The following is a 22,001-nucleotide window of genomic DNA, read 5'->3' as shown; positions in this document are numbered from 1 at the left end:
TCAAGTTCCGCGAAGTTCAGATAAAGTTCCAAATGGAACTTTCTGGCTGCTTAAGAGGCTAACGATGAGCCTTGCTGGAACTTCGGTCACAAGTTCCGACAAGGCTCAATGTTAGCCTCTTAAGCAGCCAGAAAGTTCCATTCGGAACTTTATCTGAACTTCTCGGAACTTTAAAGCTGCTTAAGATGCTACTCGGAACTTTGTCGGAACTTTCAAGTTCATAGAAGTTCAGTTCAGTAGCATTGTGTTTTAATGAAGATTAAATTTATTTCTTTTACAGAAAACAACTGTTTGAGCATACACGAATAAAAGACAAATATGAATTTATCACATCAATGAATACTAGGCTTGACCAAAAAAAATTGTCGCTCATCGGATTCGAACCGATAGTCGCTGCGTGAGAACCCTACGCTCTACCACAGTACTACACTTGTGGTTGACTGAAGAGCAGGTAAAGTCTGACTTGAATCGATTTTCTGTCGGCAGCTAGTTTTGCACATTTGTACAGTATTGAAGTTAGCTTGACATTGTCAAGTGTCTTCAGCAGCGCAGCGGTAAGTCAGCAGGCTATCACGCAGGAGGATCCAGTTCAAATCTACACATAGCAGCATCATGTGCGAAAATATAATTATCAGAAGCAATTTCCAGACATGAATCGCAAACACCCCACCAAACAGGGTGGGGTTGTGATTCCGAAAAATCACATTTTTGTTTCTGCATGAATTTTGTCAAAGTTCTGTCAGAAGCTGCTTAGAAGGCTATCCAGCGTGCTTATGTGAACTTTCAAGTTCCAAAATTACTTAAAAATGAAGCTGCTTAGAAGGCTAATGAGCAACCTCGAACAAGCTGCTTAGCTTATAAAGTACCCTTTTATCTGAACTTTTGGTAACTTGGGATATAATCCGCAAAACAGGTGACAAAACTGTTGTGCGCCGCCTAATGAGTCGTGTTAAGAGAAAAGTGCCATAATTTCTTGTGTCTTCTCTTCTAATTAGTTGTTTCAAATCCAAATGAGATCAGAATAATGTTGTTTCATTGCTAAGTGGGCCATGCTTTAGCTCACCCAAACTATAATCACCAGTGACGATGAAAGCGTTCTTGAAGGCGCTCCATTGAAATTCTACGTCTGCGTTTCCAGCTTCGCAGTATCCGTAGGACGGTTCTCCAGCTTCTCGACGAAGGACCTTTTCACCGCAGCGTCTTCCAGTCGACGTGCGCTCGTAGTACGAGTTGTCGGAACCGACCTTCGCGATGAAGTCGTCCATGAGGATATTGATATCACCTTTTAGGTTTTTATCCAGGACAGCATTCAAATGGCTATAAAAGTTCTCTTTGTCTTGCAATTTGGCAGCATCGGTTGGCGCGTAACATTGGGTCATGGTAAGGTTTCGAACCATTGTCTCATTCATTGGTTCCCACCACCTTGGTGAACAGACGCTCGAGACGTACCTCCTCAATCTAGCCGATGTCAGAAGGACAAGAGTTCCCAGGCTGTACTACCAGCTAATGCTTTAAAAATAGAAGAAAGCATATAACGTGATTGAATAACTGGCAAAAATATAACATCTGGTGAAGTCTCCCTTCTGGAACTTTAGTTAGTTCGTGCTAAGCAGTAGGCCAAGAAAGTCGTTCAAATAAACTACACCGTGTAACAAAAATCCGTGTTTTATTCGTACGGTTGTACCACTTGTAAAAAGTGGTTGGAGCCACACATCCTTGATGATCAGACGCTCGGGACGAACCTCCTCAATCTAGCTGGAGTCAGAAGACTGAGATGTTCAAAATGGTTATGCAATTCTGAATTTTCTGATAGGTAGAAAAGACAAAGATTGGTTCTATTGCCCCAACACGGGAAGCCACCAGGAGACCCGACGGCGTCGGCTTACAGAGAAATCTGTCTATTGGACACCACCGGGAAGCTGTTGGAACGGGAAAATTCTGTTGAGACTGACAATATATACCGAGATGAACCTGGGCTCTCGGATAACCAGTTAGGCTTCCAGAAGGGTCGATTGACGTTGGAGTCTATTAGGTCAGTTCAAAAAATGGCTAAGATAGCGCTCCAAAAGAAGCGAAGGTGAATCCACTACTGAGCGGTTGTCACACTAGACGCGAAGAACGCGTTCGACAATGTCAGCTAAGCCGCCATAGAAAGTGCCATACATCCCGGATAGCCTATGTCAAATATTGGAAAGCTGCTTCCAGAACATTCTTCCTCTACGACCACCTTCCTCCAAACTTCCTCATTCTATGAAAACAGAAGAAAGCTTCGGTCCGTTGTTACAATCCCTGAATTATTGCGTGATCTTATCATTTATTCGTCATTGCTTAAAAATCCCCATCTGACTTGACTGTAAGTATTATCCGTTGCAAGAAAAATTATCGCGCAAAGCTTTTCGAAAACGCTAGGAGCGCGGGTTCGATTCCCGCCGCAGCTGTCAGGAAAAGTTTTCGGTTGCGCCACTGGGCGTTGCATGCTAGTCCGTTGTCTAGTGTCGTGCTTCCTTCAAAGAGCGAATTGCTCACTGGAAGTACTAAACGTGTCCGTGTCTTTTTTAATAGATGTGCGCAGTTGCATTTAATCACTTCGGTATGTTCTGCGCGGTTAATCTTTGGGTAATTTCCGCACTTATTGTAGAAGACACGAACATGATTTGATGTACTGGCGACGATCTATGAGCGATTTTGCACATTTTTGCGCGAGAGTCTACGGCGAAACGCGCAGTATTATTGGCTATCTAATTAAAACTCAAAGATTAAAGTGCTTCTGAAAAAATATGGTTCCTTTTACAATGTTTTGCAAACTTAAAAATATGTCAAAATGTCTACGACATAAACGTGAACCTGCATGGTGTTTCGTTATATTATTGTATCTACAGGACCACCAACGTGGAAAACCGATATGGTATCTCATGACACCTATTTTGTTGACACAGTGTCCCTCTAGTTACGCAGCGCGCTGCGGCTGCTTCTTCAATTCTAGTGCACGCACATGTTGCGGTGGCTGCAGACAGCAAAGACTTCACTCCCAACCAAACTAGATCGGTTGCTTTATCCGGTCTCTCACAACAACAACGTAAGTAAATCAATTGTCGGTTCACCGTAAAGTGCCTGACTAAAGAAAACAAACCCGAAAACGACCGCAAGTTAATAAATATCGAATTTCATAAATACATTATCCCCGACTCGGCTCGATGTTAGATACCACCGAGCAAGTATCTCTACTGTGTAGCACGCGGAAATGTAGCGATAAATGTACAATATACTGTCTGTATGAGATATATCATTCGGTGTCACCAAATGGCAATCTGATCAAACATAATCAATCTGTTGTGGAAATATTTAGATAAACCAAATCACACATTTTATCTGCAGGCTAAAACATAGAAGTTGGTGCGCTTATATAGGGTATCGGGATGCTTCGTTGGCATAGTCCCCTCGTTCGGCCTATCTCAATGTAAACCAAAAGCTCAAACAAACACGCATAATTGGATATCGGAAAAGCTATGCGCCAAACAACTGTAACATTTCGTTTCAATTTTAGCACTTTGGAACATTGAAATTGAATGAAAATGTCATTTTGTTTACCTTTTGTAGACGCCATGAATCTTCGGCTTAGTGGGTAGTCTACACACATGATCATAAATGGCATGATTCTGAAACATTTCGAATTAACTTTGCAATAACTGAACATTTGCTGCGATGGCCAAAGACCCTATTTTGAACTTGTGTATTTGTTCTCAACGAATAATAACTATTTTACAAATTGAATGTGGGCCGAATATTGAGGACATTTTTTTCACTATGTACCCAAATCTTGGCCCACCAGTAAAGTGACGTCAAAAACAGCGATAAAAACACGCCAACAACATTTCTTGCGTAAGAACTAGAAAGAACAAACAGGAAGAAAGATTTTGTGTGCGGTGACTGTAAATATATAACACAATAATAAGGTTGCATTGTTTTCGTTACTAAATTAAGAAAGAACTTTAGTTAAAGTGATTTATTTGCATTTTTTTGAAAATTTGGCTCCGAAAATGTAATTTAAAAGTAAGATTGGTGAACAAACAGAGATAACACTTCAGCAGAAATATTGAAAAAATGAGATAATTAGTGGTTCTAGTGCATAGAAAGCAATAGGCCAACGTTGTATCCACTAATAGGCCAATTTTTGTACCATAGACCAACGTTGCATACCATCGCATCGAATCTTTTCAACTTAATTAAGTAAATTCTTGAATTTTTTCGTTAGTTTACTTCCAATTGGTGAAACATGCTTTGCCTAGAGGGTGTTATAGGGTCGACATATTATTTCTAGTGCTATTAATTCATGAGTTATGGTCAAAATTGTCAAGGCGGCTTGGAAATTAGGCCAAGGAATGGTACATATACCCTACATACGTTTCCGAGCAAGCGAGTGTAATGCATCTAGCTCTAGCGTGCACAGCAGGGTCAGCTCAAGTGTAAAGTTTATAGACATGGATATTGTTGAACATTCAGAATCTATGTTCGCGTTGCATTCCCAGTTATTCGGCAACTATTAAAAAATAAATCTTAAATGTAAAAATAGATGTGCTAAAGCATCTCTACAATTAAAAAAAAAGACATAAAAAAAACTTTGACTTTGACTAAAAACGTGAAATAACTTGAAAGCTGCCTTTATCAAGACGGACAATGTGATTCACCTATCTTTTGCTTTCCAAGTCAAGTGGTATATGGTGGACTCTTCATTACATTCACGCCTTGCTTCTCGAAGAAATTCACGAAATCCGTAGAATTTAATGGTGAACCTTCATCGGTCACTAAGACATACGGTAGCTCCACTTTGTGTAACTGTCGATTGTCACCAGGAATGTTTTACAGCCTAGATGATAGATGTCTGCATGAACCTTACCAAAGGGTTCATTTGATGGAATCCACTGTGAATATCTTGCCGGCTTCTTAACAGGATTTATTTCATTGCTATTTCTACAGAATTTGACGTATTCTTCTACATTTTTGATTCATTCCGAATCAGTTCACCGTCCTGCGGCCCAGTTGCGCCATCTTACTTTTTTCAGTATAATTCGTATGAAGCAGCTTAAGTACCTTTGATATCAAAATCATCTGGGATGATCAGGCGATCTTGAAACAATACATAAGCCTCGGTTTCCTTAAGTCCCTGATGAAGAGAGCAAATATCTCAAAACTCCCTTTCAAGGGGCCGTTCATAAGCCACGTAGGCTTTTTGGTGGGAGGGGTCTGGCCAAAGTCTACGCTCCATACAAATTTAAAATTTTTGTTCGGACAAAAGTCTACGAGGGGTCTGACAAAAGTCTACCAGGTGGTCTGAGATGACCAAATTTTGGTCTACGTGGTTTATGAACTGCCCACAAGTTGATCCGGCCAACCCTGCTTAAGATACTTATCTTACCGGTGAAACTAAGGTCTGAGTGTCCTCTGCTGTACGTAGAAGTCGTCTCCATTCGACTCAGTTCATGGCTGTGCGTCTCCAGTTCCGAACTTTGCGAAGGGTCCGCAAATCGTCCTCTATTTGATCGACAAACCTAACTCGCTGCACTCCACCGTAGATGGTACGCAACATTTTCCGTTCGACAACTCCAAGAGCGCGTTGGTCCTCTGCACATGTAGTCGTGTCCATAGAGGACTACCGATCTAATCAGCGTTTGCCCATTGCCATCATGTATTTTGTCTTCGACGTAATAATGACTGATCTGATTCGCCTGGCTTCAGTCTTCAGTGTTAAGTCGGATGTACGTTTCCGCCATCGTTTCAAATTTGCGAGCTATTATGTCAATTTCATCGGCGAAACCAAACAGCTGAACGGACTTCGTGAATGTTTATTCCCGCTTTCCTTATTACACCCTCTAAAGCAATGAAACAGCAACTTGCATGAAAGACTTTCATCTTGCCGTAACCCTCTGCGAGATTCAAAGGGACTTGAGAGTGTCTCTGATACTCAAACTACGCACATCACTCGATCCATCGGTGCTCTGATCAACCGTGTCAGTTTATCCGGGAATCCGCATTCATGCACAACCTGCCGCAACTGATCTCTATCGGTTGTATCATACACCGATTTTAAATCGATGAATAAGTGATGTGTGGGCACGCTGTATTCGCGACATTTCTGCAACACCTGGCGGATGGCGTACATCTGGTCCGTTGTAGCGTATTTACCCATGAATCTAGTCTGAAATTACCCCACGATTTTTTTTTTGCAATTGGTGGTAGACGGCGGCATAAAATTTGAGACAGCACCTTGTAGGCAGCGTTCAGTAGTGTGATGGCGCGGTAGTTCCCACAATCCGAATTGTCTCCCTTTTTGTATGGGACACACACAATACCTTCCATCCATTCCTCCGGTAATACTTCTTCCTCTCAAATCTTACTTAGCAGTGCTTCTCATCATATTTTAGAAGCTCGCCTGGTAGTTGATCTGCTCCACCGGCTTTATTGTTTTCAACCGGCCAACTTTCTCTTCAATCTCTTGGAGATCAAGTGCCGGAAGTCTTTCGTCCGACTACTAGATCTGTTGCCACGCCACCTTAGGTTCTTGTAACGTCCGGGTCCCGATGGTATTCCGTCAGCGTTTCTTATGGTGCAAATCAACAACCTTTTGTCACCATTGCTTAACGTTTTACGACTCTCCGCAACCACTGGCCTATTTGTGACGGTCTGGAAGTTTGCGTACATGTTTCCAGTCCACAAAAAGGGGAGCACTTCGCTCTGTGCCATCGCCAAACTGTTCGAAATCGTCATCATGGACCCCGTTATTCGCTCACTGCAAACCGTATATTAGCTCTGGGGTCGCTCTACGGCCACCAACCTGCCGTGCTTCACCTCCCATATCATCGAGAGCATGTCGAAGCGCGTTCAAATAAGCCCTATTTTCACAGACCTGACTGCAGCTTTTGACAAATTGCACCATCGTATTGTTGTAGCTAATCTAGATCGGCTAGGGATCCATGCCCCCTCCCCCCCTCCTGCAATGGTTTCAATCTTACCTCACTGGACGGCGCCTGTCCGTCGTTATAGGTGATTGTCAGTTTTTTTTCCCGTTTGCCGCAACATCTGGTATCCCACAAGGCAGTCATTTAGGACCGCTGATCCTTTCGGTCTTTTTCAACGATCGAAGGACCACGTTTATCCTATGCGGATGATCGTAAACTGTTTCGTGGCCGTGCGGCTAGAGGCGTCAGTCATCTAGACGTTTCGTAAGCTTCGGAGTGTGGGTTCGATTCCCGCTCCAGTCGCGGAAAACTTTTCGTCAAACGGAAAATTCTCCACTGGGCCATTGGGTGTTATATGTATGTGTTGTCCGTTGTCATATGTTAGTGCTTGTTCAGTCTGTACAACCTTTGGTTGAAGACGGTGTAGTGTCTTTTATACATCCGTGTTCGCTCGATTGAAGACAGCTACTTCCTTCAACGTCAGTTGGGATGCATTTGCTGAGTTGTGTACCTTAAACCGAATGGAAGTTAACCCATCTAAGTGCTCGGCGATCTCGTTCTCGCACCAAGAACGGCCTATATTGTTCAATTATTATTTGTCAGGTATGTATCCGTAATTTGTAAGTAGTAAGGTAATTGAACGTGTTAGTCATATCAAAGACCTTGGTGTAGTTTTGGACGAATAGCTCTCTATCAAACAACATGTCAGCTACGTTGTCGGGAAAGCTTCGAGCGTACTGGGATTCATATTCAGAACTGCTTAAGAGTTCACGGATGTCTACTGCCGTAAATCATTGTACTGTGCCCTATCTTGATCCATACTAGAGTACACCCGATTATTATTTTTTTGTACGGGTCGTTATTTTGCTATATCTCAGTCAATTTTTAACCGATTTTCATGGAATTGTGTACACTGATAGTACTAATCGTGCCTACATGTGTACAACGTTTCATGAGAATCGGTTGAAAATTGACTGAGTTATAGCAGAAATCAGACCCGTGCAAAAAAGAAACGGGTGTACTGCTCGGTTATTTGGGACCCGTTCTACAATAACTGGGTCGGAAGGATCGAGTCTATTCAAAGACGGTTTTTGAGGTACGCTCTTCGACGTTTGCCTTGGAAAAATCCATGTCGTTTACCAAGTTATGAATGCCGCTGCCAGCTGATCCACTTGGAACCAGTGTCGACCAGTAGAGATACCGCCAGAGCTTTACTGATATAAGATATTCTGCAGGGACGCATTGAACGTCGTCCCACTCTTCTGGGTCAAATATACATCAATGTCCAACCTTGTGCTCTTCGCAACAACTACATGCCACGGCTGCCTTTAAACCGGGAGAACTACAGCATGTTCGGGAGTGTTCTTGGGCTGCAGCGTAATTTCAACAGGGTTTTTTTTTCACTGTTTGATTTAAACGTGTCTCGTCAAGTACTTCGTCGAAGATTCGGTTTGTTTTTCAAGGTCTACATGGTGTTTATACCGTATGCTGCTTTTTGTTTTTGTTTAGACAAATAAATATGAACTTCGTCATTACGGTGCTCATCATACTGCTGCCACCTTTTGACCAACTCACGCTCGCTCGTGAGAAGATTCCCGTGATTGTCTCGGTGCCTGTCGGCTTGTGGCACAAAGCCTCAGCACGAGAGGTTCAGCTTCTCGTAGAACTTCCGTGCGCCCTTTGCGCAGTACAGCTTCTTCCTTCGGAAGACTCCGCGCCTCATTCTCCCTCGTACGGTGTTGCTGCAACAGTCTCGCCAATGTTGCATTCTTCTCTTTTTTCAACTGTTCAAACTCGTTGTCGTACCAATCGTTTCTGTAATTCGGAATCGCAGAGCCTAGTGCTGCAGCCAAGGTACTACCTAAGTACTACCTAAGTATCTAACCATCTTTACGCTGCTCTTCCTTTGGTAGTCTTAAATCCCTTCTACAACGGAAAAGTATTTCTGAGTGTCATGATGAGTTCGTCTCATCTCACCTTCAGCTCGCTATACATTGAAGTTTGAGCGATGCTCATTCTTTCGATATCTTCCACATCAGTAATATATTCGAAATAATGGGGATAGGGAGAGCTAAAGACACTAAGTCTGATGATTGCTGCTGTTGATGATGATTCTCACATCATGACGATGATGCTTCCGAGCAATGCCTTTAAAGCGCGTTTGACAGCTCTCGTGCTCGATGGGAATGACATTGACAGTAATTTGGAATTCCAATTGGGTTTTTAAATTAAAAAAAATGTATTGATTTTTCGATTTTATACGAAAGAGCACCTTTTTCTGAACCCACTATGATTTTTTTCAGATTTTTAGAACATTATTTTGGTACCTGTTGTGTATCTAGATATGATAAACTAGATAAATTGATCTAGACTGTAACTGAGCGGTAACTCATTTCCGCCTTGAGATCTAGATTAGACCCAATCAGGCAACCCTAGTGCAATCGTATAAATAGGGAGCCTCGGCATTGTGAAGGCCTCTTTTATCTATTGCTCTCCGAGCGAACAACATTGTAAGTACTGTATAGCGTGTAAGAATAAAAACGTTAAAACGTATACCGCGTGTGCCAGTGAAACCTAACCTCCGAAATCCCAGAACACAATAAAAGTTGGCGACGAGGTTAAGTGGAAAAAAGCAGTGACGAGACGATCAAAAGTGTACCTGAACAGTGAAGACCGCGTGGCTCGTATAGTAACGGAGTGAGGTTAAGTGCTACCGTTTGTCCAGTGCGCGTGATTAATTGAATCGGCAGCCGGGGAGAGTCGATACAAAAGCGTATCCAGTTTTGAAGAGCACGTGTCGCGTAACGAAGTTTTTTTTTTACTATCGTTTGTTCAGTGCAGCTCGCCATGATGGCCGAAGAAGAACAGCCCAAACACGTGATGGGTGTATCGTCCGGTAACGTAAAGGTTGCGATGAATTTCGGTTCGTTTGAAAATTACGTCGCGGGTGATGACTTTGAAGTCTATGAAGAAAGAATGCTTCAGCATTTTCTTTTACATGACATTCCGGAAAATAGAAAAGTGGCGTTCCTTTTGACGCATCTTGGAATGGACACGTACGCCATTCTCAAGAAATTATTGCAACCGGTGAATCCAAGTACCAAAACATACACGGAGTTAGTGGCAGCGCTGAAGAAACATTTCCGGCCGGATGTGAATAAAGTATCAGAGCGGTACAGGTTCCATCAAGCAGATCAAAAAGCGGGTCAGGTAGTGTCGGAATACGTGGTCGAATTGAAAGCTCTCGCGGAGAAAGCTGAATTCGGTGAAGAACGATGCTCTATTAGTGCGTAGCAAAGAAGCGACGGAAACGTTATTTGTGGATAACCGTCCGGTAGAATTCGAAATAGACAGTGGGGCATGTGCAACAGTGATCAGCGACAGTATATATCGAAAGTGGTTCTCGAATCGACCGTTGTTCAGTGTAAACGATGATTTTTCAACTGTGACGGGACAAAATATCAAGGTGATCGGAGGATTTAGTGCAGATGTGTCCAGAAGACAGCGTGGTCCGAGCGAGAGACTCGCGCTGGTGGTGATCGAAAGCAACAAAGGCTTCAGACCTCTTCTGGGGCGCACGTGGATGGACGTCCTCTGGCCAGGATGGAGGAGTAAGTTCAAGGAAAGTATCGTGAGTATGAACCGTGTTGAAAATACCCTCTTAGATTCGATTCGATTGAAATACCCCAATGTGATTTGTAACGATAACACTCCAATTCGCGATTTTGAAGCGGAGATTATCATGGGAGATAATGTAACTCCGATTTTTCACGTTGCTTATTCACCCCCTTATCAGCAACGACCGGCTATTGAAGCTGAGTTGAATAGATTGTGTGAGGAGAATATTTTGAAGAAAGTCGCGTTTAGTAGATGGGCTTCTCCCATAGTTGTTGTACCCAAGTCCAATGGCAGCTTGAGACTGTGCATTGACTGCAAGGTGACCATAAACCCTCATTTGCGATCGGAACATTACCCGTTACCGAGAATCGACGACATTTTTGCCAAACTAGCAAATTGTAACTTCTTTTGCGTGATCGACCTACGAGGTGCGTATCAGCAGTTGAAAGTATCGGAGAACTCGCAGCAATACCTAACGATTAATACACACATAGGACTTTTTCAGTATGTTCGTTTGCCCTTCGGCGTGGCAACTGCTCCATCGATCTTTCAAAGCATCATGGACCAGATTTTAGGAGACATTGAGGGATGTGTAACGTATTTGGATGACGCGTTGATAGGAGCAAGAACGTTAGAAGAGTGTAAGCAGATTTTGGACAGAGTGTTAGAGAGATTGAGTAGATTTAACGTGAAGATTAATACCGATAAGAGCAAATTCTTTGTGACATCAGTAGATTACCTGGGTCATACCGTTAGCCAGGACGGAATTCGTCCTAATCAGTCCAAAGTAACTGCAATAGTGAATGCGCCAGCTCCGAAGAATATCCAAGAATTACAGTCGTATCTGGGTCTGTTGAATTACTATTCCAAGTTCATTCCGAACATTTCTTCAGAGTTGAGAGTTCTGTACAGATTGCTTCGAAAAGATGTAGCGTTCATTTGGGACGGAGAATGCGAAAAGTGTTTTGCGAGGAGTGAGGAGTTAATTTTGAAAAATAATTTGTTGCAACTCTACGATCCTAATAAACCAATCGTGGTTGCAGCGGATGCCAGCCCTTATGGCGTAGGCGCTGTGTTATCTCACATTGTAGATGGGGAAGAGAAACCTGTAATTTTTGCCTCGTGTACATTATCGCCTGCAGAGAAAAATTACTCGCAGCTGCATAGGGAAGCATTGGCTATAATTTTTGCCGTAAAGCGTTTCCACAAATACATTTATGGACATCGCTTTAAGCTCGTTTCAGACTGTGAAGCGTTAAAGGAAATCTACCACCCTCGAAAAGGAACTTCAGTGATTTCGGCATCTAGGCTTCAACGTTGGGCAGTGATCTTGTCAATGTATGATTACGAGTGGGAGTATAGGCCAAGTAGGAATTTGGCACATGCAGATGCATTGTCCAGATTACCTGTGTCTGGTGGCACAGATATTGAGGAATTGTCCATTAATCGGTTGGAACAATGTCCAGAATTACCGTTAAAAACTTGTGATGTAGCGGAATTTACAGCAAGAGATGACATTCTGTCTCAGGTGTATGACTTTGTTTAGTTCAGATGGCCTCGTGTAATCCCAGATCGGTTAAAGTACTACTATAATTTGCGAAATTCCCTGAGTTGCCAAGATAATTGCTTGTTCTATTGTGATAGATTAGTGATCCCTGCTAAGTTACAGAATATTGTACTTAGAATGCTACACACCAACCATGATGGTATAGTTAGAGGAAAGATGTTAGGAAGAGGATTATTTTGGTGGAAAGGTATGCAGCAGGATATTGAAGATCATTTCAAACGATGCGAAGTTTGTGATCAAAGAAGAAACGTTCCCAAAGAGAAAGTGACATCTAAGTGGTCAGTTTGTAAACGTCCAATGGAGAGAATCCATATTGACTTTTTCGAATTTGAAGGCAAAATGGTGTTGTTAATAATTGATTCATTCACGAAATTCATTGAAGCAAAGGTGATGAACAGAACGAACGCAGAACAGGTTAATGAACGGTTAGAAGATTTTTTCAAATTTGTTGGATTGCCAGAGCAAATCGTGTCCGATAATGGACCTCCGTTTTGTTCTCTTCAGTTTGTGCGATATTGGGAATCGCGAAATGTCAGGGTAACCAAATCTCCTGTGTATCACCCACAATCAAATGGGGCCGCTGAACGAGGTGTTCAGACGGTGAAAACCTTTTTGAAGAAAAGATTGTTGGAAAAACAGGATAAGAGAGATACGTTGTCTAGAAAGCTTAATGATATTCTAGCGTGGTATAACAGTACCCCTTCTACCGTTACAGAGAAATCGCCCAGTGAGATGCACTTCAGATTCAAGCCAAGAACGTTGTTGACAACCGTCAACCCGAAGGCACATTCGAGTGAGACGTTGGGAAACGGGATTAGTCGTAAAACAGTAACTTTTGATGAGACTAAAAATTCAAAAATTGTATTTGATGAAAAGAAGAAGATTGTAAAAAACGAAAATTGTAACTCCAACCAACAGTTGAAAAAGGGGAAAAGGTTATGTACCGAAACCATTTTAAAGAATTAGTGAGGTGGATCCCAGCAATCATTTTAGAAAAAATAGGTAAATTTTTGTATAAAATTAAGTTGGTGGAGAACGGGAGTATCAAAAATGTACATTGTAATCAGATTAGATATCCAAGCTCGTTTGTAAAAACTAATATGTTTAAGATACCTGTACGATTACCAGGATCGGTAACAAGTAAGCGTAGGCGTAGCGAATCAGTAGGTGAATCGCCACCCAGGAAGGTTCAAATCGATATTAGGCGTAATCGAAGTGGATCAAAAGATTCAATTTTCCTCAGAAGATCAGTTAGAACTAAAAAGTTACCAGAAAGGTTTAGATTTGAAGATTATGATAAAAAGTAGTAATAATTCAAAAAGGGGAAAGTTGTTGTGTATCTAGATATGATAAACTAGATAAATTGATCTAGACTATAACTGAGCGGTAACTCATTTCCGCCTTGAGATCTAGATTAGACCCAATCAGGCAACCCTAGTGCAATCGTATAAATAGGGAGCCTCGGCATTGTGAAGGCCTCTTTTATCTATTGCTCTCCGAGCGAACAACATTGCACAATGGTCCGAATCCACGTTTTAGCAGGAAAAAAAATCCGTATCTCTGTTTTCGTTAATTTTAGACGTTTGGTGCCTTCAGAGAAGTTGTTTGAATTTGTTTGCTGCATCTTTACCAAAATTTTTTGATTAGGGTGGTCTTCGTCTTAACTCAAATCTGGAATAGAACTTTTTAATTTTAAGTCATACGCGATCGAGTTCTTCAGCAAAGTTGTAGGCAATGCTATTTCGAGAAACTTTGCCGAACACGCCGTTAATCTAGCTCTTAATTTGAACATAGTAGGTCAATTTTAAGTTTTGACTTAGGGTGATGATGATGATGATGATGATGGTTTCCATTCATTGTAGCACGGTACTAAGCCCGATAGCAGTGGGCTGTCCATCCAATGTGATTTGATCAAGCAAAACATTATAATTATACAACCAAGATCATGCAATTATATATAGTGCAAGCACTTCACATTGGAGGATGCCCCAATGAATGTGAAAAAGAAGAAGCTGTCATTCTCCACATAAAAGTTATAATAAGAAGTTGGCATCTCCACTCTTCCCAACCATTATGTTTCGACTGACAGCTCTTATTTCCCTCCACTCCCAGAAATAGTTGTTTTATACCAAATGTTTTATGATATCAAAAAAGTATCATATCATATTTTTCCCACATAACTTACCTATTTTTCTCGTTCATTCTTGCTAACATTGTTTATTCTGTAAAATAATTGTTTCTTTACCTAATTGATGAGAACCTATTTTGTTTGTTTTTTATGTTAATTTATTTGGAGCAGGGAAAAGCCCCTGGGAGTGTAGCTTTTTTTTGTTAATAATCCACTTCTCCCAAAGGCATAAAACCTGCTCTTCTTTTCAAAAATGATTATACAACTTCTACTCGCTTTTTTTTTACAAAATATATCGTTGTTTGACCCGTACATTTATCTCTATTTTTTTATGACATCTTTTTCCAGTGTTTATATCTTTTTCCTCCTTGATTCTCATCGTCCGTCGATACACCTTCCGAAATTTCACTTTCTTCATTTTTATATATTTCTTCCGCTTTTCGTTTCAATTTCTCTTTATCCATCGCAACTTCTTCCCATTCATCATTATCAATACTATCATATCTAATTAGGTCGTGCTCAAGAGATTTTCTCCACGTCAAACCTGGTCTACCTTCTTTTCTTTTGTTTAAATTTAGATTATATGCTAATTTCAAAGGATGTCCCTCTCCTCTTCTTTTGATATGTCCGAAGTAATTTATCCTTCCAACTCTCACTCTTCTATTTATTGTTTTTCCATTAAGTAACTTTCTTGCATTAAATTTCAAGGCAGAATCTTTCTTACAATTATTAAAAATATTTCTCAAGATTACTTTTTCATAATTAGCCATCGAAATTCTACTTTTTTTAGTCAATACCGCAACCTTAGTCCCGTATAACAAAGCCGGCGATAAAACTGTTATGTAAATCAGTTTCCCTAGCTCCCAAGATGGATGGAATCGTTTACAGAATTCTACTATTAATCTTGATGTTCTTAGAACATTGACTGATCTTAACCTGTTTGTTAACTTTCTGTTCAATGTGGCAGTCATACTAACACCTAAATATTTGATACACTCACATGTTTTATACATTTTACCGTTCAACATTATTTCCTTTGGTTGCAACTCCTTATTATTAGGATACCTGATTAAAATTTGACTTTTATCATGATTTATTTGAAGACCTACTTTATCCAATTCTATTTCTAACACCTTCAATATGTCTTCCAACTCCTTCAAATTACTTGCAATGATCAAAATGTCATCGGCAAAAGCTAATATTATTGGAATTTTTAAGATATCAATATCTATAAGCTTCAATTCCGGAATCTGTTGTGCTACCTTTCTTAATACGTCTTGTATTAGAAAATTGAACAGCTGTGGAGATAATGGACAACCCTGTTTTATTCCTTTCCCTCTTTTGTATTCCCTAGAATACTGATTTTGCCATAAAACTTTGGTAACTTCATCCTTCACACATAATAACACTCTATCTATTAATCTGGTGGGTACATTCAAGTTCATCAAAACTTCCCTTATATTTTGTATATTAACGGTATCAAATGCCTTTTTAATATCTAAAGCTAACACTACTAAGTCTTCTCCAGCATTCCAATATTCTTCCATAAGACGCCTAGCTACCCGACTAGAAAGTTCTAACAAAAATATAACATAATTATAACAAACCATGATATTTATAACTCATTGTGATATAATCACGTTCAACATCCTTGGTGATTTTGAAATATTATGTCTCAATTATAACACATTATGTTATAAATGTTGTTTGACAACTCATTGTAATATAATTTAGTTTTGATTCTTCGACATTTGGACAATAATGTTACAAAATTGTATCACATTTTGATAGAAACTAGAAATTCTGAAGCTAATATTCATATCACAATCTGTTATAATTTTGATCTGATCATAACAAAATAGGTTATTATCTTGATAAGACCAGTGTGGTTTTTGTTTCAATTTCAGTTATTTTAACATCATCCTGCATCTAGTTTATAACACAATAAGTTATTGAAAAATATTATAACATCATAACACAATATGATATAATCTTGATATAATTTTCTAGTCGGGTATGAATATGTGGTCATCAGTAGATCTACTTCTTGTGAATGCAGCTTGATGCAATCCTGGCTCTCCCGCAAATTTGTTTAACTGATTTGCTATCCATTTTGCATATATTTTGTACGCTACATTACAAAGGGATATCCTACGAAAGTCATTTGCATCCGAAGCACTTGCTTTTTTAGGAATTGGAATCTGTGTCGTCTTTTTCCAATCATTAGGCATAACATTTTCTATATATATTCTCCTCATTATTTCTACTAACTCTACTACACTATCTTCATCTGCATGTTTAAGATACTCTATAAAAATTCTATCCGAACCTGGAGTTTTGCCGTTACATGAAGTATTAATAATAAATTTTATTTCATCCAAGGTTGGAGGATTTGGCAAAGGTATAAAGTCATGCTGATCACAAAACTCTATCTCTGGTCCTTGTCCTTCTTCTAACAATTTATCCCATACTCGTGTACTTATCATTGCCGATTTTTTGTTTTTTTCCTTCACATATTGCTTCAGATAAGAATATGTTTTCCTGAATCTCATACCTACATCAAAATCATTCAAGTTCCTGAAAAATGACATTATTTCCTTTTCCTTATGATTTTTTATAGCTATGGCTAGTTCTTGTTTTCTATTTCCTAGCTTATATCTGAAATTCTGCATATCGGGATGCTTTTTGACAACCTTCATGGCTATTCTTAGTTTATCAAATGCTCTTCGTCTTTTGGGAGTACTAGGTATTTTTGATACTCTTAATGTACTTGACGCTGCCGATTTCAATTTTAAAGCTAGATTGCTATATCTTTGATCAATAGATTGTCCCTCATTGATCGGATTTGATTTATTTCTAAGCTTTTCCTGAAATTTTTTCCTTGTCCCCGGATTTTTTAGTAGTTCTACACAAATTTTCGTAGGCTCCTTAACTTTGGCAAATTTTTCATTTCTTTCGCTAAAAATTATACCTATTTGAAGCATCTTATGATCTGTTTTCACTTGAGTCCAAAATCCTTTAATGAACCTAATTTTATAACTATTGAACTGTGGTGCCAAAACATGGTCAATCTGACTTTGTTTGTCTTTACATTTCCAAGTTATCTTAACATTTCTACCTATCTTGGATGACATATTCCTAAGCTTTGATGTATGTAGAAATAATTTCAACATATCTCCGTTTGCATTTGATACATCATGTCCTAACTCTTTTCCTATATATTTTTCATCTTCTTTACTCAAATCTTTCAATCCTAATTGTGCATTAAAATCTCCAAGCACAATCAAATTTTTAAAATACACTCATTGCACAATTATGGGTCACTCAAGGAACAACCATTTCATAATATGAATCGTTTTTCATACAAAAACAACACTTTCAATATTTTTATTTTATATTCTCTTCTTTGAAACCCCTTTTTATTGTTTTAAATAAAAATATGCTTGTAAAATTCACTTTAGGCGGTGAAAATTACTAAAATGTTGGTGAATAATGAAAACCACAATAATGGGTCAAAATTGGCTGTGTAACAATTATGGGTCAATTTGCTGCCTATTATGGGTCACTCAAGAGAAATCGGCTCAACAATAATGTTTTGTCTATTTTTTCAATGAATGATCACTTATTCTCGATAGATTCACTATAGTAGAATCCAAAACTGGTCTCAAACCTCTTAACGAAGCGTGTTTTCACGATTTGAAATCAATTTTTCAAAATTGGGACATATTCTCCAACACAACCACCGATAAACGCCTAAAAGTATGCAATGCCTATGTACGCAGAACTGTCAATATTATGCTGCACAAAAAGTGACCCATAATTGTGTGATTTTCGATGTTCCTTGGCACAATAATGAGTCACTTAAATTTTGCCTGAAATAAGCTTTAATTAGCTGCAGTCACATGAATTTCTACATTTAGAACGTAAATTATACCTTTGTTCTGGTGACGATACCATTTCGCACATGAAAATCACTAAATCTCGCTTTTACAGAGCTTACGAAAGCAGCGCACGCACTGTCCGTTATCCACAATCGAAGCGTTACTTTGACAGCTAGTTTTGCACCGAACAAAAAAATATTGAAAATATATAGTTTTTGATGTATTAGCCCGTGTGCGATACGTATAGTGACACAAAACAAATCAACTTATGTTCGAAAAATAATAATAGCTAACAAAAGCTTGCAATTAATAAGTATTTATCTATTAAAGTGAAAAGTGACTAATAATTGTGTGTGACCCATAATTGTGCAATGACTGTATCTCTGATTAGATACTAAACTTTGTAAATTTGAAAGAAACGTATTCTGTTTTACATTAGGAGCATGCACATTAATAAGAATCAATCTATTACCGCGCACTGATAACTTGCACCACATCATGTTGTTTTCAGATATTTTAATGTGCTGGACTTGTATTCCTATACCTTTTCGTATCAATAATGCCAAACCCCTAGTTTTGTTTGTATTGTTGTTTTTAATAATCCAATTGTAATTTGTTGTGCTTGCTTCAACACCCAATGTATTTACCTCTTGAAGAACAGCTATATCTATATCGTATGCTTCCAGAGTACCATCTATTTCTTTTCTTTTCTCTTCTGTTCTACATCCCCCAACATTCCATGTAACAATTTTAGTCAGTATGTTCTTTTTTATACTATTCATTGCTGCTTTTTCTGCCACTTCCTTGTTCTCAATTACATCATTTGTTGCAGTTAAGTCTTTTAGTAAGTCCTGTTGTGATGCTGTTTTTCTTGATGCCATTATGTTATCTGAGCTATTCAATCGTTCGGCGTTGTCTTGTTCTTCTGAAATTATCATTTCTTTATCAATTGACCTATCTTCTATCCTTCTGTTATCATTTGGATTTTTGCCCTTATTTTGTTCACGTGGGTATATCATTTGTTTACTCTTATATGTAACTGGATCTTTCGTATTTCTACCTTTAGCTTTTATCTGAAATTCCTGTTTCTTTACTTCATCTATACTAACATTTGAGCTTTTGTTATTTTTTTCTACTTGTTGTGTACACTGTATTTCTGTAGAAGACAATGAAGCATAGCTTTCTACCATTACGTTGTTACTGACCTTTACTATGCTATCATAATGATTGAGAACACCTTCTGTCTGACCTGTGTAATATATTTCTAATTTTCTGGCCTCATTAACTGAATCTCCGAACTCATATATTCTACCCAATTTATCTACCACTCTTATCTTCACATTAAATATTTCTGCAGTAACTACCATTGCTTCATGCCCTAGCCAATATCCATTTTCATTGAATTTTTTAATTACATCCTCAAAACTCCCTTCCAACGCAATATAATCAAATAAAAACACTTCAAAACGACTACGATTAATTTTAATGTGGTGTGATATTAGATACCTTAATTTGGCAACATTGAAATCTGACATATAGTAAGCCTTATCAATCCTACCCATCTGATCTAGCAGAGCTCTCAACAAACAATTACCATCTCCATCTATTCTCTTCACTTTCAATAGCTCCTCGGAACCAGGAACCCTTATGTCATAAATTAACTCTTGTGGCTTCGTGACATAGTTGTCTTTAGCTAGTCTCAAATAATTTCTGTTCCAATATCTGAAAAGATTTTCTTTGTTTGGTGTAATTGATCTCATACTTATTCTTGTTTGTTTACCCTCCACTTCAATTACTAATGGTTTTGCCTTTCTTTTCATCTCTGTTACTCCGAAAACATACTCTTTATCTTCATCAATCAAAACAATCTCTTTACCAATGTGTTCTGCCAACTCACTGATCTTTCTTTCTATATTGAACAATTTATTTAAATTGTTTGTTGACATTTCTCCCACACCTTGCTCCATCATATCTAACTCTTCAAAAAATGATGTAACCATCTCAATTCTACCACTATTTTCATTTCCAGATTGTTCAAATGCCAAAGATTCTAGAACTTTTTCTTTGAGCAAGGTCAATAATTTCTCATCATTGATTTCATTATTCTGAATTCTACTGCTTAATAATGTCTTGTCAATCTGTTCCTTTTTTCCTTCTAACTTCCCAATCACTTCTGTTTCCTTTCGAACCACACTCTCACAACCTTCGTTTACTACTTCTCCCATGTTTGTAACTCGTTCAAGGCACCGTATAGTACTGCCATCGCCATCTTCCTGAACACATCTGATTTGCCCATTGTCGCTGATTAAAAACTTCAATTTTCCAAAACTTGAATTTTTGTATCCGTTACCATATAACAATTTTGTTTTATTTGTCATGAATACTTCAATTTCGCACTCTAGGATACTAGAGACAACCCAAAAAATTTCTTGACCGAATATATCACCACTTTCTATTCTTTGTATGTATTTATTAACCTCCTCTCCAACATTTAATCCCACCGCACAATCCCATCCACTTCTTTGCCAAAACTCATATTTATTCCTCCTTATGTAATCAGCTATAATCAGGTAGAATTCCTCAATGTCCTCGTCAAAAAAATACCCGCAACCCATTCCATGACATATTTGGTCCAGAACAAGATATCCCACACTATCCTCTACCGCAACATTTACTTCCCTCATTATTGTATTAAATTTGTAGACCGATGATTTTTATGAATTACTATTAAATACAACACTCGCTCCCACTCCTTTAAAAGTATGTTATAGTTTGGCCTACCTTATTTGGTTCGAATTGAACTCTCTCAAACAATCCGCAATACCTTTTTCTTCCAAAAGTCCACCACGATTTCTTTTTGTGCTCTCCATTTCCGAACTGCTTTAAACTCCACAACTAATATTCTCATTCCACCCTATCTTCCGGACATCAAGTTTTCTTTTCCATGTTCAGCTACTATTCTTCTCCTTTACACTTTCTCTTTCCGCCACCACCGTCATTGCTGTATACTGTTACCTTCTCTTGTTCTTTCCTCTCCTTCAATAGTAATGCCAACTCACAAAACTCCAACCATGTTCCAATTTCAAGAAGCTTCAGCTAATGAACACTTCCCTTTTCTCCTGTTACCGAAACTTTCTTGTTACAGTTTTTCTCACTATCTGATGTCACCGCTGACTTGTTACTTCTCCCAAATGCAATCTTCCCACGATATAATCACTCCAACTTCTTAGCTCCAGTATCTTTCGTCACAAAATCTTTCCCTTATCTCCTGACACCAACGTTTCCTTTTTAAACGTGATAAAAGCAGAAGAAAACTACTTTACCGCCTCCGTTAACCAGCTGGCCACCCCCACGCTATCATCACTGGACCAATTTCTACACGTTACAATTTTCTCACTTTCTTGCTTTCTGATGACGTCGTTGCTTTATTACTTCTTTGAAATCCTTCAACTTTACCGGATTTTTCATCTAACAACACTTCCCCCTCTCTTCCGTCTCTCCCAACACTTCCTTTCTCTTTCTGATGTCACCTTTGTCTTGTTACTTCTCCGAATTTTTCCAACTTTGCCGATTCCAATATCTTCCGTTTAACGAACGCTTGCCCCTCTCCCCCGTCACCAACTCTTCCTAACTTTCCCGCCGCCGTCAACCGGTTGGCCACACCCCCACACAACCACACACTATCTACGCTTCTCTACTTTCCACACGTTACTATTTTTCTCTCGCTTTCTGATGTCACCTTTGTTTCAATACTTCTCCAAACTCCTCCAATTTAACCGTTTACAGGATCTTCTGTCTAACGAACACTCCCCCTTCTCTCCCAACCCTTCCTTTTTAATTGCAGTAAAAGCAAA

At 39.1% G+C, this 22,001-nt stretch overlaps 1 protein-coding gene across 1 annotated transcript in view; it reads right to left on the bottom strand.

Annotated features, from left to right (window-relative positions):
- LOC115260866 (uncharacterized) overlaps nt 1-22,001 on the bottom strand; it is a 28,597-nt gene that overhangs the window by 5,280 nt on the left and 1,316 nt on the right. The window contains 1 exon segment of the mRNA XM_062844630.1: nt 18,568-21,886. Coding sequence (XP_062700614.1) covers nt 18,568-20,831 — 2,264 coding nt within the window. The 5' untranslated portion in view covers nt 20,832-21,886.

This window comes from Aedes albopictus, chromosome 1 (genome assembly GCF_035046485.1).
Source record: "Aedes albopictus strain Foshan chromosome 1, AalbF5, whole genome shotgun sequence".
Lineage (NCBI taxonomy): Eukaryota > Metazoa > Arthropoda > Insecta > Diptera > Culicidae > Aedes > Aedes albopictus.
This window is presented reverse-complemented; position numbering and strand designations above follow the sequence as displayed.